Source organism: Eupeodes corollae, chromosome 1, assembly GCF_945859685.1.
Source record: "Eupeodes corollae chromosome 1, idEupCoro1.1, whole genome shotgun sequence".
NCBI lineage: Eukaryota > Metazoa > Arthropoda > Insecta > Diptera > Syrphidae > Eupeodes > Eupeodes corollae.
The window spans coordinates 128,882,097-128,899,652 of NC_079147.1; the positions used below are offsets into that span (position 1 = coordinate 128,882,097).

A 17,556-nucleotide genomic window follows, 5' to 3' on the forward strand; every position below is an offset into this window, starting at 1 on the left:
TGGTACAGAAAAATTAACAGAATGCATATCAAAAGATTTCATATTTTTACTTAAACTGTTATCGACTAATAAGTTGCTATTAAAGTCCACGCATATAATAATATTTGTGGAACTTATTGTTATTTGGTCCATAAGATGGTATATAGGTTCTAAATCTACATTTCTATTCGGCCTATAAATAGTGCCTGGTAGAAGGTTATTGACTTCCCCTATTATATCTATAAAAAGGTATTCGCATAGAGAATCCAATGGCAAGAAAACATAAATCGCAACTCCACCCCCTCGGTCAATCCTATCTGAGCGAAACAGATTATAACCCTTGACAGAATATGAAGCGTCACTTATATCTTTCGAGAACCATGTTTCCGAAACACAAACCGCGTCAATTCCAGAATTTTCAAACAAATATCTAAACTCGTCGATCTTCAGCATCAAACTTTGAGCATTAATATGACTTAATTTAAACCCTTCAACGCGACGGCTAAAAATATTTACCATTGTTCGAAGTATACCGTCACTGCTGCTACCAGTGGAAGCCACCATCAACTCACTCAACTCTGTTTTGAGCAGTTTTACAGCGATACCTTAGCAACATACTCATAGTATTAAGCGTATCAAAACAACTCCTTTTACATAAATATCTACAGACAATAAATTTTAAGTAATTGAAAAAAGATAAGAAAATGGAAGAGACAAAAAAAATAAGACAGATAAAAGAAAAGATAGAATGGTATATAAACGAAAATAATAATATAAAACATAGACACAGCATATAAAGACCGGAATCTTTCGTACGTTTTACCCTCCAACACCCATTTGTTTACATTGTTGTATTTGTAATTTGTCATCACGTCCATTTTGAAATTTGAAATGCAACAACAATTCGATGCGGTGTAATTACTTGTTTTGACAGATGTTTTTTTTTATTAAAATAGCTGTGGTGAGAATTTGACTTCTACGACGAATTGTTTTGTTTACTAAAATGCCGCAAAATACGAACATTGGAACTCACTTGGTCATGTTCTTAAAAGTTTTTTAGATTTTTACAAAAAAGTGTGAATGCATTGTTCTTACTCACACTTCAACGATTCCAGGAAGGTATAAACCATTCCTGTAGGTACATTATTGTACCAAGGACACGACCGAATGAGTTCCAATGTTTGCATTTTTAAACATTTTCGATAGGAAAATACGAACATTGGAACTCACTCGGAGGTGCTTTTTTAAGTTGTTTTGTTTTTTACTAAAAAGTGTGAACGCAAAGTTCCTACTCACACTTCAAGGATTCCAGGAAGGTATAAACCATTCCTGTAGGTACATTATTGTACCAAGGACACGACCGAATGAGTTCCAATGTTTGCATTTTTAAACATTTTCGATAGGAAAATACGAACATTGGAACTCAATCGGTCGTGTCCTTGGTACAATAATGTACCTACAGGAATGGTTTATACCTTCCTGGAATCCTTGAAGTGTGAGTAGGAACTTTGCGTTCACACTTTTTAGTAAAAAACAAAACAACTTAAAAAAGCACATCCGAGTGAGTTCCAATGTTCGTATTTTCCTATTGAAAAAGTTTAAAAATGCGAACATTGGAATTTTTGTTGACGTTTTCAAACTCACCTCGAAGAAATAAACATTTAAGTTATGTGTGATGTTGAGGTGATGTCACACTTTTATTATTTATTTTTATTTGAAAAACTAAACTTATATTGAAATTGTTAAAACTTGGTCACTGTTTTGTAATTATCAAAATTCTTTTATGAAATAGTCATCGTTTCTAAATTCGATAAAAAAAGAATTATTATAACATTCAAAAATATAATTTTTGGAACGTTTAATTTTATCTCAATCAGAACTCTATATTAGATTCAAAATTAAAAAAAAATAATGTTTTACATTTTCGCTAATATATTTCAGGTTTTCTTTACATAATACAACAAATGAATTGAAAAGTGTATTATACGTAGTACACACTTTTAAATATAGTATTTAAATATATAAAAAATTAACAATTTCTTGCCACTTCTTCTTACAAAAGTTTCTTTAGCATTTAAATAAGCTCTATTTAAAAAAAAATTATTTATCTTGGGTATACTTTAATAAATATTCGATTATTCCTATCAAAATAAGACTACGTATGTAAATACTCAAGGAAGGAAACAATAATTCAATTGAAATATATTTTTTTGGTAATTTTCTCAAGAACAAGAAGACATAAAATCATCTGGTTTTCAGTTTTTGATCAAAAATATATATGAACAATGAATTCTAAAAAACAATAATAGATAATTTAAGTATTAAAAATTACACTTAGAAACTTTTTTTTACCTTTTTTGGCCAAATTTTGAGCTTAAAACAATTTTTTTCAAAAACTATGCAAATTAACACATCTATTCCATTATTAATTAGAAAATATGAACCAAAATATAATAATAAGCATTAAGCACGATCCTCTCGATCATAAAATACAATATTAAATATTATGTTACATTTCAATAGAATCGCGTAGGAACATGTTGTTTTCTTAATAAGTGATTCATGTATAAGAAATCATAAGGTCTTTCTTAAACAATATTTAACGACAGTTAACAGCAAAAATGTTTTTCGATTTTAGTCTTAAGTTGGCATCTGAGATGTTTCGATTAATAAATATTTATTTAAAAATGTAATATCTCAAGGAACTATTCTAATTTGCATAGTTTTGACTTGATTTCAAAAAAAGCTAATAGACAAAAGAGTTGGCTTTGAAAAATTTATAAAACTTAGTTGTAAGTATTACCATTATTTTGTTTCCATTTAACTTACATATTTTTTTAAAATGTCCCTACCTCCTAAATGGGGGGAAACAGACCCGCTCCCGTAGTAAAAAATACTTGTTTTTAACTGTTCTATACAAATCCGTCATCAAACTTTGTCGCCTGAGCTATCGTACTCTTCCCAAAAAATGCAATAGCTAATGTCGCCGTAGCCACTAGGTGCCACCCCTAAGGAATTTCTCAGCACTATTCCTTATTTTCGTGGTGAATTGACTTTAGAGGGTGGTGAATTGATGTTAGCAGCGGTGAATTGATGTTAGACCTAAGGGTGCGTGTAAGTAGACGTTTCAGCTTGTAGGCAAACCAGAATGACAGATTTGTTTCCGGTCTTTATATGGTTTGTCTATGATATAAAATTAAAATAAAATAAATTTTACTACTCTGGGTCATGTTGTTGTGCTGTTGTTGTTTTCTCTGCTTTCGTCTTCGGGTATCGTAGCGGCAGCGATGGAATTCAACATAGCATCGTTTTGTATGAGAATTGATTCTACTTAATGAAAACTGAACCAGATCTTGTGTATGCATTGAAAAGAGCACCACTTCTTTTCAGACGCATGGCTTGATGTAGCGGAGAACGATTTTTTGGCGTTAAGCTCCCGTGCAAGGAGATGCTGTGTTTGGCATTCCCTTCCGTCTTAAAACCGATGTCTTCCAGTTGCATTAATCTCTTGTTAGTTTTATGAAAAAGAGCAACAGATTTTAATACTGAATTTCTCTCGTTAGGTGAGCTGAATTTAAGTATTATCGGTGTGGGGAGTTCATGTCTATTGTTTCTGTATCTACCTTTCGATCGGAAAGCAGCATTCAGTGTGGGAGGCGCGCAGTTGATGGTGTTACAAATTTTGTTGACAATAGAAATAATGTTTTCGTTTTCTAATTTCAGATGTATCACATCTTTTCTGTAGATCACCTACTTCTCTCAAAAGGTGGTCAGTGTCGGCATGATGGGATTCCATTTTTGCAACCTTTTCTTGGAGTGATTTCATGGATTGTTCGGCTTCTTTGACGTGAGAAAAAAGTTTGTTTTCTATTTGTTCGAAACGTAAGATGAATTCAGCTCGAAGATCATTTATCTGTTTTGTGATTTTAGAAACAATATCTTCACTCAGATTTTTCATTAAGATGTCAATGTCGGTTGAGGATGGTGTAATTATTGTTGATTTTTTTTGTGTTAATTTGCTCTCCGTGTTCAAAGGGGCTGGTACGATTGGAGTGGTATGCTTGGGAGTATTTACCAGTTTCTCTGAGTTTTTAGAGCTAGATGGAATTGGAGTGTCTGGATTCTCAGAGATTTTGGTTCCTTTTCCAAGTCGTGTTTTACCTGCCATTCTCACACGCACAGAAATCCAAACTAACGACACTTTTGATTTTTTAGGAAAAAAATGTTAAAATTGTGAGAGGAACAAAAATAATCTTTATTTTATTGTTTTTGAGCTTAAACTTATTATTTATAACTTGAGATTGTTTTTGGTTTGCTCGCACGTCACTTTCGATATTTTCCCACACTTAGAATTTTATTGGGTATTTAAAACAATATAATAATGAATATTTTGCCGCACGAAACTCTCGGAACGTCTAATCTCTAGAGCATATTCACTACGTCTCTAAAATGTTTAAGTTTTGTTGACTCCTTTAAGATCAAAATACGAGTAAGCAGACTGATAGCGATAGTAATAATAGACTCCCGAAAATAGAGTTCGAAAAACTTCGTCAAAAAAGCCCGACATTTCTTCATATGAGAACCTGTCTCACTTTCTGGATTTTTGAATTTTTTTAGCGTTCTTAGCATAAATAAAAATGGAAACAAGAGACGTGTATTTTATTTTTGGAATAAAGCTACGTTTCAAAACAGTTTCTTACGTTTCTGCGTGAAATGCAGCAAAAAACTCTAAACTATTGTGTTTTAGCTCTTAAATATGGCATATTTAGGAAGCTTTTAGAATCTGGGAATGCTTTCATATGTAGGGAGTCATACACTTTAAATAGTTAGACCATACTTAGCTGGACAACAGTGTTCTAAAATAATTTGATAACTAAAGTTATGATTTTAGCAACTAAAATGTGTAAAGGTGAGGTTAATATATCCGTAAACTTTATGTTGTTTAAATTTTGTTAGCCTCCTTTATAAAACATTTAAGAACGTTTTTAAGCGGAGAGTAAAAACTCATCTAATAGTGTATGTCTTTCGGCTAATACTTTATTATCAACATTTTGTGCTCAATTAGCAAACAAATTCAGCCAAACAGCTAAAAAAATGTTCTCTGTATACATTTATAACAATTAATATCCATTCTCCCTACAGAAATACCTATCACTCAGTTATCCCATTGAGATTTCTCATCAGTTTTCAGTGTCCCCATTCCTATTCTACGAACCTATCCTTATCTCAAATACTAACCACATTACTGACTCGCAATATCGTAACACTTGATCTCGTTTATGTCATTTTGACAAGTCAAGAATTAAAATCAGACTCAGTTTTTGTTTGTTTACTTTGGTCGTCGTCGTCGTTTTTCTTTAATTTTTTATTATCGTCGTCTTTTGTATAATTAATTAATCGCGAATGCAATTTGTAACATGTAACACAAACACCCCCAACATGTCAACCACACCAACAATTCCACCCACCAGCACAACAGTCCAATGCAAGGGGGGGACACTCACAACTTTTGGAACTTCAAGTCAAGCGTACCATCCATAATTGTCTCACGGGTATTATCAATAGGGAATTTCACAAATCCATCATCAGCAATATGAATTATTAATGCAACAACATCCAGCACAAAGAAAGTTAATGATTCCCTGAAGGAAAATTCTAAAAAAAAACGAACGCTGACCCCTGAGGGATCAGCCCAACCGTCCGACTTACTGATTAGATGAAACAAGCGTTATATTTTAATGAGCTAATTTTATTTGACTGTTCTCTATCAGATCCGAATTAAGACTAACTGAATTGAATCAAAGCCATACATAAAACTAATTCATAAAACTACCATAACCCTGGTGTGGAATCGGCTAAGGTGATTCTTGACTATCAATTTTTTGATATTCAAATTGACTATCATTTTCATTCCGTCTGTGTAAGATGATTCAACTCAATTCAATTCGATTGAACAATTTAAGATTAAAATTGTCAAAATTCGTTGTTGCCTTGCTGAAATTTTAAATTGATTCTTAAAAAATATCTAAGTAAAAGTTTCAAATTGGCTGATTTTGAATAAAATTCTAACTTTTCTTCCTTTTTTTCGAATGTCGTAAGCTTTGTAGGTCACAGGAATGTGTTTTTTAAAAGAAACAAAGTGAACTAAGAAAATAATTTTCCAGTCGTTTGTGTAAGCGTCTGGTAGCTCTATTCGGAATAAACAAATTTGTTTGAAAACGACGGTCACATTTTTTTGTGATAGCTTTTTAGGTATCAATTTGACTATCACTTTATGTACATCAAATTCGATCATTTTGATTGTCATTTATCAACAATCACCTTAGCCGATTCCACCCCTGGTTCCCAGATGCGTCACCATTATTGGAGTTGGGCGTGTTGTCCAATGCGCGCGTGAAATGCATCCGGTTTAAATGCAACTAAGCAGATTTGGTCACCTGTGGGAAATTATTGGATGTGCAGGTCATTGGCATATGTTTCGGGTTAACGTAAGCTGCGCTGTGTTAACTTGAACCTTACAGCAAAACTAAAAAGTAAACGGTAAATAATACATGCATTATAATAACAAATACTCCCCTACTTTCAGTGCTATTCTACACACGTTTTGGCTCTTGAACTTACTCCATACAAAACACAAAACTTAAGCAACAACAAGGTAAACCCACATATGCTGTCCTAAATAGAAAGAAAACTGTCTACATTAATCACTGCACTTCACACTTCTTTGTTCAGTAATTGCTTCCTTATTTAAGAAAATAAGACGATGTTCTTGGGTCTTACAATTTTTTGAATTTGCTTCTGTAAACTTCTATGTTTGCTTGAGGTGTTTTCATATTATAAGAAAAACTTTTTTCTCTCAATATTCAATGAAAAAAAAAATAACAACAAAAAAAAGATTATTACTTCAATTAGCATGCAGGACTAAAAAAGCGGGTCAAGGGTTACGTGCATATTAGATCTTATGACACAAGGCACATTTTTGGCAGAAATAATTTAAATTTTACTAAAATGCCACAGCTGGCAAAAAAAGAATGACATTGCATATGCATCAGCTCAAATAAGTTTTTTTCGAAACCATTTTTTTATGCGATGAGATCATCATTGCATTACATTCAATGACGAAAGGTAGGTATAGGTATGACATACTTGACTTTTTGGCTTAGTAAGAAAACATGCATTGCGCAAAAGAATTTTTAGTAAACTTTTAAAATTTAATTTGTTGGTGAAAAATTTTACTTCTTCATACCATTTGAATTTTTTACTCCTCTCCACTGATATAAGCACATATGCATATCTAAAATACGATTTTTTAAAAGCTATGGGAAAGTTAAATAAAAAATCGATATAATTTAATGTTTGAAGATTATTTCATGCAAATGTTGACCTTCATTGTGCCTCAAATATTCCATCAGCTTAGTTCAATTTTGGCATACTCTTTTTAACATTTCGTCCGGTATCTCACGAATAAATGGTTCAATGTTTTCATTGAAGCGGACTTGTCTGTATAGACATGAGCTTTAACATAGACCCACAAGCGGCATGTAGTACCGTCTTTTTGAAACCACACGTCATGCAAGTCAAGCTCTAGCATTTTGAGCAAAAAAAGTTGGGTATTTTCTAACGGTAGCGCTCATAATTCACAGTTATGTTACGATTCGCATCATCTTTGAAGAAGTACGGTTCAATTATGCCACCAGCCCATAAATTGCACCAAACTTTGACTTTTTCTTCTTCTGGCTGATATTCTCTCCGAAATCGACAATTCTGCTTATTTACGTACACATTAAATCGCGCGATGAACTTCCTTAACAGAGCACGCATTGTGATACTAAAATTTAATAATCTGCAAGCGTTGTTTGTTTGTAAGAAGATTGATGGTTAAATCATAGACCAAATTGAAGATATTTGACCGTGAAACATAGACACACCATATAAAGACCGGAATCTTTCGTACGTTTTACTCTCCAACACTCATTTGTTAACATTGTTGTATTTGTAATTTTGACATTACGTCCATTTTGAAATGTGAAATCCAACAACAATCCGATGCGGTGCATTAACTTGTTTTGACAGGTTTTTTTTATTAAATTGCTGTGGTGAGAATTTTAGATTTGATTTTAGCTGTCAAATGAAGCACTTCTTGTTTTGTTAATTTGTTTAAAAATGCAGGATCTAAATGAAGATTCCGAATGGAATGATGTCTTCCGTGCAAAAGGTATCTTTCCACCCATGCTCGAGAATGCCATTGAGAAGCGAACTGGTGGTGAGAAGCAGACAAATATCGAAGACATGAACATGGACGAATCTGAAGACTCCCAAGACGAAATTGTACGCGAGGAATATCATCACAAACGAATGGCATAGATGAGAGCATTCGCAGACAAGGCTCTTTTCGGTTCAGTGTGTCAAATTTTCGAACAAGATTATGTCAGCGAAGTGACCAAAGCTGGAGAAGGTATCTGGGTTGTGTTGAATTTGTACACAAATGTTGTGCCGCTCTGTTCGCTTAACACCACCATATGCAACAGTTCCTGCGGTCGATAGCCACCACCTGCATCCCAAATTTAACAGGGAAGCATCTGCCAACATTATTTATCTATTTTGAAGGCCAAATGAGAAAGTAATTCATTGATGCCTTGGAGCTTCGTAGTTAAAAATTGACCACCGATGAATTGGAATTCATGTTCGGTCAGTGTGGTTCAATTCCAACGGAAATCAAGGAATATTCGAAGCAACAAACTCGTGACAAAATGCTCAGCGACCTGGAATCCGTTGATTTCTATTGATTTCGCAATTAGGAACAAATATTTTAATATTTATTTTTGTGTTTGAATGGATTTTAATATATATTCAAATAATAACAAAAAAGAAAATGAAACCATAGGTTCCACAAATAATTAAAAGCCGAATGCAAACGTGTTCTTAAAAGTTTTTTTGCTTTTTACAAAAAAGTGTGAATGCAGGACACGACCAACTGAATTCCAATGTTTGCATTTTTAAACATTTTCGATAGGAAAATACGAACTCACTTGGTAGTGTCCTTGGAACAATAGTGTACCTACAGGAATGGTTTATACCTTCCTGGAATCCTTGAAATGTGAGTAAGAACTTCGCATTCACATTTTTTGGTAAAAATAAAAAAAAACTTGTATTAAAATGTCTTCTTTAAAAAGATTGTTTGCGACACTTGGAATAATGAAACATTACTGAAATTCAAATTAATTTTAAAAGAAAGGTTCTTCTTGAAATGAAATTAAATTAACAAAAAGATTATATACAACCTAAGCCAACGAATTTGAACCAGCCTCTTTTAAAACAATAAATTAAACATTTTGGAACCACCTTTAAAATAATGTTATCTTAACTTACTACCAAAGCCATTTAAAATTAAGATTTCAAAATGTTGATCTCATAACTTTATTATGGTGTCAAAGGAATACAAAAATATTGTTTTAGTTGTTTTTTTTTTTAAGTAGGTAGTGTGGTTTTTAACATGTACAAAAGCAGGTACAATGGGAACATATGGTTATTAATTATATGTATGAAACTTCTTAAAGCGTCCTTTTTCGACCCACAGAACTATGTCGCAGAATCGAAAAACCATGTGATTCGCACCTCGAATATTGATTTTATACACAGTTACACACTGATCGTGTAAGCTAGAGTTGGTCAATTAAGTTCACTTGAGTGATTGATCAATGTAGTTCAAATCATGTTATTGAACTAGTTCGTTCAGTTTTGTTCAATTTACAGAATATTTGAAAAAAATTATTGTTTTCAAGAAAAATTTAAAAACAATTTATTCCAAGTTAATAAAACAAAATTTGAAAGCAATGTAAATATATTAATTTTATTAAAAATAACATTTTACATATTTGAGTGTAAAAATACGAGTTTCTTGACATTTTCTGTCAAATATAAGTGAACTGCTGAACTATTGTTCAGTAAACTGAACTAGTTTACTGAACTAGTTCGTTGACGAACTACCCAAGCCTAGTAAGCCAACGCTTCCCATATATCGATTTTTTTGTTTGTGTATCAGAAAATTATTAGAACTGTTTAACGTCATATTAGTAAGTCATTTAGATATTAAGGCTCTTATCACTGATAAAGAAATTTCTTCCTCGCTTACAAAATCCTCATTCCTAATAGAAGATCTTTATCCAAATTTTCATCATCGTCTGATTTGAAATGAAATTGGTAGCATAAATGCAATGTCAAACACAGCGTTTCGATCATTTTCCTCAATTCCATTCGTTGCATTTTAAAGATTGAGAATACTTTGAATTCCATTCTATAAAAAAAGTTGTCACTTTTTACCATTGTACCCAAGCTGTTTCTTCTCAACAGTTAAACTTTCTATTTAGATTTCCAATTAATAAATATAAAATGCAATTTCTTTTTTTATGCTTCGTTACAATTACTTAATTCGCAAATAAAATTCGTTGGTATTTCACAAAGTGGTGTCGTGTTGAATATAATAAGAAATCAGAATGAGTGATGACTTTCTTTTTATTTAAGAAGGTTAAAAAATAACTTTTATTATTTTAAGAATAATCATTAGATTGACAAGAAATGTCACATTGGGCTAATACTCGTTAGTTCACAATAGTGTTATACATATTTAATTTATTTTGTGTTTAGTTGTCTTTTAAAATAATATAAATACATCTTTATAATAATGACAAACATTTTCCGCCCCGGTGAACGATGTTCGCAAATTGACGCCTTGATGTATGTGTCCGATCCGGCCCTGGCATATGTTTTGTTCGCTGCATAAATACTTCCAAAATTATTGCTAACTTTCTTTGGTGAAAACATGCAAAGAGAAAAAATTATTAACGGAACGTAAAACAAAACAAACAAGTTCAAGGTTAACAACAAAAAACTCATAGTTTTCTTTTCCTTATTGATTTCATTAAATGAGCTTTTACAACCGTTGCCCATTTAAGGTTACTGTATGATGTTCTTGTTGTTGTTTTCTTCTTTACCAATGCAGGTTATTGAATTCGCCGTGGTCTATTGACGATCGTCTTTAAACGTAAATCAATTTTCATTGATGTCGGGTCGCGGTCGATCGCTATTTTTTTTTGTGCGTAATTTTTAGCATTTAAATTATTATTATTTTTTTTTATTTCTCGTGTCGGGCGTGTGAAAGTGAGAATGTTTTTGAGGATCTATTAAAAATTATATTAAATTATTATATATTGGTAGTGCGGTTGCCAATTATTACTATTTTTTTATTGATAATAATAACATCAAAGTGATTAAGTGCGTGTTGTGTTTAGTGGTTGCTGCTGCTGCTGTTGGTGCTGCTGAATTATATTTATTAATTTCATTTATAAATTTTATTAATTTTAATTTTTTAATTATTAAAATTTTACTCTCCCATTTTTTTTACTTATCTCGTGTGTGTGTATGTGCGTGTGCTTACGTTCGGTTTCGGTAACGTTTTTTTTTTGCGATTTTGATTTCGGTGCCAGAATGTAAGTTATTTTATGCTGCAAAAATTGCAAATGGCTGCCGATTTTAGCCAACGTTGATGACGTCACATCAGATTCGGTATGAATTCATATTTCAAAATTCAGTGCTTTAACTAGCGAAGAATCAATTAAGAAGTATGTGGCTGCAAAAATAAATTGCGATAAAGGTGAAATAAAATGTTTTAAGCTGGTGAAACAAGATACGAATGTAAATAATTTGGCGTATGTTACATTTAAAATTGGATTTCCTGTTCATTTATTTGATGTTGCCCTAAATCCATTGAACTGGCCGAAGAATGTGTTGGTAAGGCAATTTATTAACTTTCCAAAAAACTTCAAAGTCAAAAAATTACAACAAATGGAGATGCATCCGGATCAATCTACTCTACAAACTTAAGCATTTCAAATAACTTAGATCTTATTAATGTTTACTACCAAAATGCTGGTGGCCTTCGAACTAAAACTAATGAATTATATATTTCTAGCTCTATGTATGAATATGATGTAATTATTATTACAGAGACATGGTTAAATGCGAGTTATTCGTCTTCTGAAATATTTCACTCTAATTATAATATTTATCGTTTAGATAGATCATATACAGAATTTTTAAAAAGAGGTGGTGGAATTTTAGTGGCAGTTAAATCCACTTACCCAAGCAAAAGTATTGTTTTATGTAAGACTGGAGAAAATATTGAACAATTATGTATTAATGTTAGCTTTTTTGGTAAAGATATTTTATTTATTGTAAGTTATATACCTCCGAAGAGTACAACAGATATATATGAAAGTCATATTTATAACATAGAAAATATCGTAGGTAATTTATTGGAAAATCAATACCCATTTATTGTTGGGGATTTTAATTTAGGAGATATTATATGGAATTATTCAAATGAAGATAAGTGTCTTATTCCATTTAATATGAAAAAAGATTATGAATATAATTTTATTGATTCTATGTATTCTTTAAATATTTCTCAAGTTAACCATATTTATAATTCACTTAATAGATTGTTAGATTTAGTTTTTGTAGATAATATTAATATTGAAATTATTCAAGTGCAATTTCCACTTTTAAAAAATTCAATTCATCATGTTGCAATATGTTCTATTTTAAAATTTGAAAACTGTGTTAAAAACTCTGTACTTTTGTCTAATGATGATTTTTTTGATTTCAACAAAGGAGATTTCGTTGCACTTAACAATTACCTTCAGTCCATTGACTGGATGCATGATCTTTCCGGTTTATCACTTCAAGGTGCTTATGAAAAGTTTATAGATATTTTTTCGGTTGGTTTAAGACAATATATTCCAAAAAGGAAATGTTTGAAATCATTTAAAACACCTTGGTCTAATAAACGATTAATTAATTTAAAAAATGTTAAGAATAAAGCTTTTAACAAATTTAGAAAATCAAATTCCGAAGCTGACAGAAAGCTTTTCTGCCGATTTCGTAAAGAATATGATTTTCTAAACAAGTATTTGCACAAGCAATACATATTGAACATCCAAACCCGTATTTCTTCGGATTCCAAAGCCTTTTGGACTTTCTTAAATGGAAAGAAACGTTCTTTAACTCTTCAAGAAAATATGGAATTTGATGGTAGTATTTCTTCTGATTTACAGAGTTCATGTGAACTTTTCTCAAAATTTTTTAAGTCGGTTTATATTCAACATACCAAGTTAAATCTTCGTCAAACAGAAAATGTATGCATTAACAATGCTAATGTCTCAAAACTTCATCTCTTTGAGTCTGACATTCTTAATGGTATCTCAAAATTAAAATCTAGCTCAAATCCTGGTCCAGATGGAATTCCATCTCTGGTTCTGAAGCAATGTCAATTCACATTAGTGTTCCCACTACTAATAATTTTTAATAAATCTCTCTGTACTGGCGTATTTCTTGATGAGTGGAAGTTCTCATACATAAGTCCTATTTACAAAGCTGGTCCGAAAAATCTTGTAACAAATTACCGCGCTATAACTAAGCTCTCTGCAATACCTAAATTATTTGAGCTGATAGTAAAAGATCGTTTGTATTTTAGTATAAAAGAGCATATTTGCGTTGAACAACATGGATTTATGTCAGGCAAATCTACTTCAACAAATCTCATGCTTTATTGTAAATATGTCGTCGATTCATTAGAATCTGGTTATCAGGTAGATACTATCTACACAGACTTTATAAAAGCATTTGATTCTATTTCTCATGAAATTCTTTTAGTTAAACTTCGAGCTTTCGGCATTCACGGATTGCTTCTGAAATGGATTTCCAGCTACCTTTATAAAAGAACACAATGTGTGAAATTGGGGAAATTCTTCTCTAATATCATACAAGCTTCATCAGGAGTTCCCCAAGGTAGCCATTTGGGACCACTTCTTTTTAATATATTTGTAAATGATATCCCCTCTCTTCTTAAAAATGCATCTTGTTTGATGTATGCTGATGACATGAAAATTTTTCTATGTATCAAAAATAGAATTGATCAGCAAAATCTTCAAAATGATTTAAATGTTTTATCTGATTGGTGTGATAGGAATATCCTTCCATTAAATATCACAAAGTGTAATGTGTTTACGGCACATCGTATTTTAGTTCCTATGATCCACAACTACCATATGTTCAACCAGATTCTTGATCGCAAATCTGAGATTCGTGATCTTGGAGTCATTTTTGATCCGAAGTTGTCTTTTTCGTTACATATAGATTATGTAATTGCAAGGGCTAATTCAATGCTTGGTTTCGTCAAGCGAAACTGCAACGAGTTTTCTAACCCTTATGCTCTGAAATCAGTGTACATGTCACTAGTTCGTCCGATCCTTGAGTACTGTTCAATTGTTTGGTGTCCTTCTACTTCCATTGGCATAACTCGTATTGAAAGAGTTCAAAAGGCTTTCACAAGATTTGTTGTTAGGCAACTAAAATGGAGAATTGATACTCCTTCATATCCGTCAAGATGTGCTTTGATTGGACTTGATTCTTTACAAAAAAGGCGTTCTGTTCAATGTGTGCTGTTTGTCCATGACGTATTTTCATACCGTATCAAATGCCCACAAATCATTTATAATTTTGAAATCTATATTCCGGAAAGAAGATTGCGTCTTCGTCATTTCTTTAACAATCCTAAACATAGATGTAATTATGGTTGCAACGAACCATTTACTAGATGCATAAAATTTTTCAACACTATATGTAATGAACTTGATCTTTCTACAAACAGATGTGAATTTAAAATCCAATTGCAAAGTATATTATAAATTAGCTTTAAGTATTTAATTATATTTTTATATCAAAATTGTCAGTAATCTGTAAGACTTATATCTGTAGATGAATAAATAAATAAATAAATAAATTCTTTTTGAATTCAATTTGATTTTAAAAAAACATTATAAGAAAATAATTAATTAAGTTTTAGTGTTGTGCGATAATTTTTGGTGGTAAAAAAATGTTTTAAATAATTGTCCATTGTGTTATGTTGTTGATTTAATTAATTAAACTTTTGTGAAAATTATTAAAAAAAAATTTTAATTTAGTTGTGTTGTGTAAATATTTATATGAAATATGAAAACTGAAAAGACGACGACTATTGGATCTATAGATGCGATTGTGTTTTGCCGATGGTGTGGTGTAATTAAATGAAATTATTTTTTTTAAATTTATTTATTTGAATTTATTGTGTATATACAAAATTTATATTGAGTTTGTCCTTTTTTTTGAGATTTTGATTTTGTAACATTCTATTTCGAATTCTGAATTTACGGATTCTTTGCATTGTTTTGAATGTTATTTTAGATTTATTGAGTGGACTGTAAATGATTTAAATGTGGTGTTGTGTTGTGTGGAGTATTTTATTATTTTTGATGATTTTAATATATTTTGAAATCAATTATTTTCCGTAGGAATTATTTTTTTTATTATTATTTAAATTAGGATGTTTTTATCGGTCGAGGTGTTACACGGTAGGTAACAGATTTTCTTGATAGGCCGTTCATAATTCCAGATTTAGTTTTTAGTGTTGCGACTGTGCGGATGTGTGTCGGTGATTTTGGCTAAGTCTTTCATCCTTGACCAAAACAAGGCTTCCAACTTTAGGTTCGGCTTCCTTTTTCGTCCATTTTGGTCGTTGTTGCAATCGTGACAGGTATTCTCCGTTCCATTTTTGTCAGAATACGTTGACGAGGGCTTAAGTCTTTGTCCATCTGTCTAGGTAGCTCATGTTTTCTACGCTTTTGCCCTTTTGAGGAATTGTGAGCAAGGGTTGACCAATTAGGAAGTGCCCTAATGTTAAGTAGTCTAGATCATCGATTTTATTCGATAGAGGGTATAGAGGTCGGGAATTCAAACAGGGAATTCGATCTGCGTGAGAAGTGTGTAGAGTTCCTAGAAAGTTAACCTCTCATCTCTTGTGGTTCGTTTTAGATGGTGTTTAACTGATTTCAAACCAGCTTCCCAAAGATTACCAAAGTGAGGGGAAGCTGGAGGAATAAAATTCCAGTTTGTTCCTGAATTAGATAGAGTCCCTGTGATTTCTTTCCAATCGTGTCTAGCTTTTTCTAGCATACAAGCTAATTCGCGACTAGCTCCCACAAAGTTCGTGCCGCAGTCGCTATAAATTTGGGCACAAATGCCTCAGCGTGAGGTGAAGCGACGAAAAGGTGTTAGGATTGCCGGTGTTGTCAAGTCTGACACTGTTTCGCTGTTAGGAATGCCGGTGTTGTCAAGTCTGACACTGTTTCGAGGTCGATTGCCTTGGTAGACAGGCAAATAAAAATGGCAAAGTTTCCTTTGAAAGTTTTAGCTCCTCTTCCTTTCCATGTTTTAATTTCTATAGGACAGGCGTAATCAACTCTAGTATGGGTGAATGGTCTGGATATTTATACTCGTGGTGCTGGCAGGTTTCCCATGAGTTGTTGTAGACTCCTTTTTTTGTATCTAAAACATATTGAGCAATTATGTATATGTTTTTTTTACGTGTTGTTTAGGTCTTGTTATCCAGTAAGTCATACGAATGAAGGCCGCAATTTGCTGATTTCCTCCGTGTAGGGTCTTATTGTGTGCATCTCGCATTACTAGCTCAGAGAAGTGGTAATTGGGTTTCAGAATGATCTTAAGTTGCTGGTTATGTGAAAGTAGTGTGTCCTCGAGTCGGCCACCCACACGAAGTAACCCATTACTATCGATGAAGGCATTGAGTGATAACAAGAATTTGGGAATTGTGTTTTTATTCTCTAATTCACTCAGTTCTGCAGTGAACATGAGCCTTTGTACTGCTTTATGCACTAATAAGGCTGCAACTTGTAGCTCATCCGGATTCAATTCTCCTGAAATCCTTAATGTTTTCCGTCTTTTTGCAAGGCAATTCCATTTATAGCGATAACAGAATGCAATTGCTCTAATGATCTTTGCATTGTTTCTTTTCCGTTCACTTTCGGTGTCGAGAGTAGATGGTTGTACGGGTATTTCAAATTGCCACTTTTCTCGCAAAAATAAGGGCCCTATCCAACAAAGGTCTTGTGTTCCTAATGCTGAAGGTGAAACGCCACTATATGCTAAATCAGCTGGCTTATGGGCTGTTGGAATGTGTTTCCAAATATCGCAGTTTGTTGATTGTTGGATTTCAGCAACCCTGTTACTGACAAACGTTGTCCATTTGAAAGGTTGTGCTTTAATCCAAGCCAACGTAATCATTGAGGCTGACCATGCGTATACCTTTGCGTTCGAGACATCGAGAACTTCTTTTGTGTAGTTTAACAGTGATGTCAAGAGTAGAGCTTCACAAAGTTCTAGTCGTGGTAGACTGACTGTTTTCAATGGAGCCACTTTTGTTTTTGATATTAAAATATGTATGTGGTTATTTTCGGCATTATCAAGGACACGTATGAAGACAACTTCTCCATAAGCCTTCTCCGACGCGTCACCAAAGCCGTGCAATTCCACCGATTGCCGTGTATTATGTGTATTTATCCATCTTGGGATTTTAACGTGTTGTATTAAAGGCAGTTCTTTCTGAAAAACTTGCCATTCTTCTTTGAGATCTGATGAAATGGGTTCATCCCAATCGGTTCCTCTGCACCATAATTTTTGAATCAT

General features: G+C 32.6%; 1 protein-coding gene and 1 pseudogene across 1 annotated transcript; one reads left to right on the forward strand and one right to left on the reverse strand.

Moving 5' to 3' along the window:
* Positions 1–8,142: 8,142 nt before the first annotated feature.
* Positions 8,143–8,765, forward strand: LOC129954165 (viral IAP-associated factor homolog; annotated as a pseudogene).
* Positions 8,766–11,246: 2,481 nt separating this feature from the next.
* Positions 11,247–17,556, reverse strand: LOC129944605 (uncharacterized). Its single transcript, XM_056054151.1, has 2 exons — positions 16,438–17,556; positions 11,247–11,291 (listed from the first exon to the last, which is right to left on the reverse strand). Exons 1-2 carry the CDS (start codon positions 17,554–17,556, stop codon positions 11,247–11,249), a joined length of 1,164 nt encoding a protein of 387 aa, XP_055910126.1.

Bases quoted from the DNA above. Each gene is read 5' to 3' on its own strand.
- LOC129944605 (XM_056054151.1), bottom strand. From the start codon at position 17,556: ATGATTCAAAAATTATGGTGCAGAGGAACCGATTGGGATGAACCCATT. The intron at 11,292-16,437 runs GTAAAAAAAACA...ATAATTCAGCAG, and splicing joins TAACAAGACCTAAACAACAC to CACCAACAGCAGCAGCAGCA.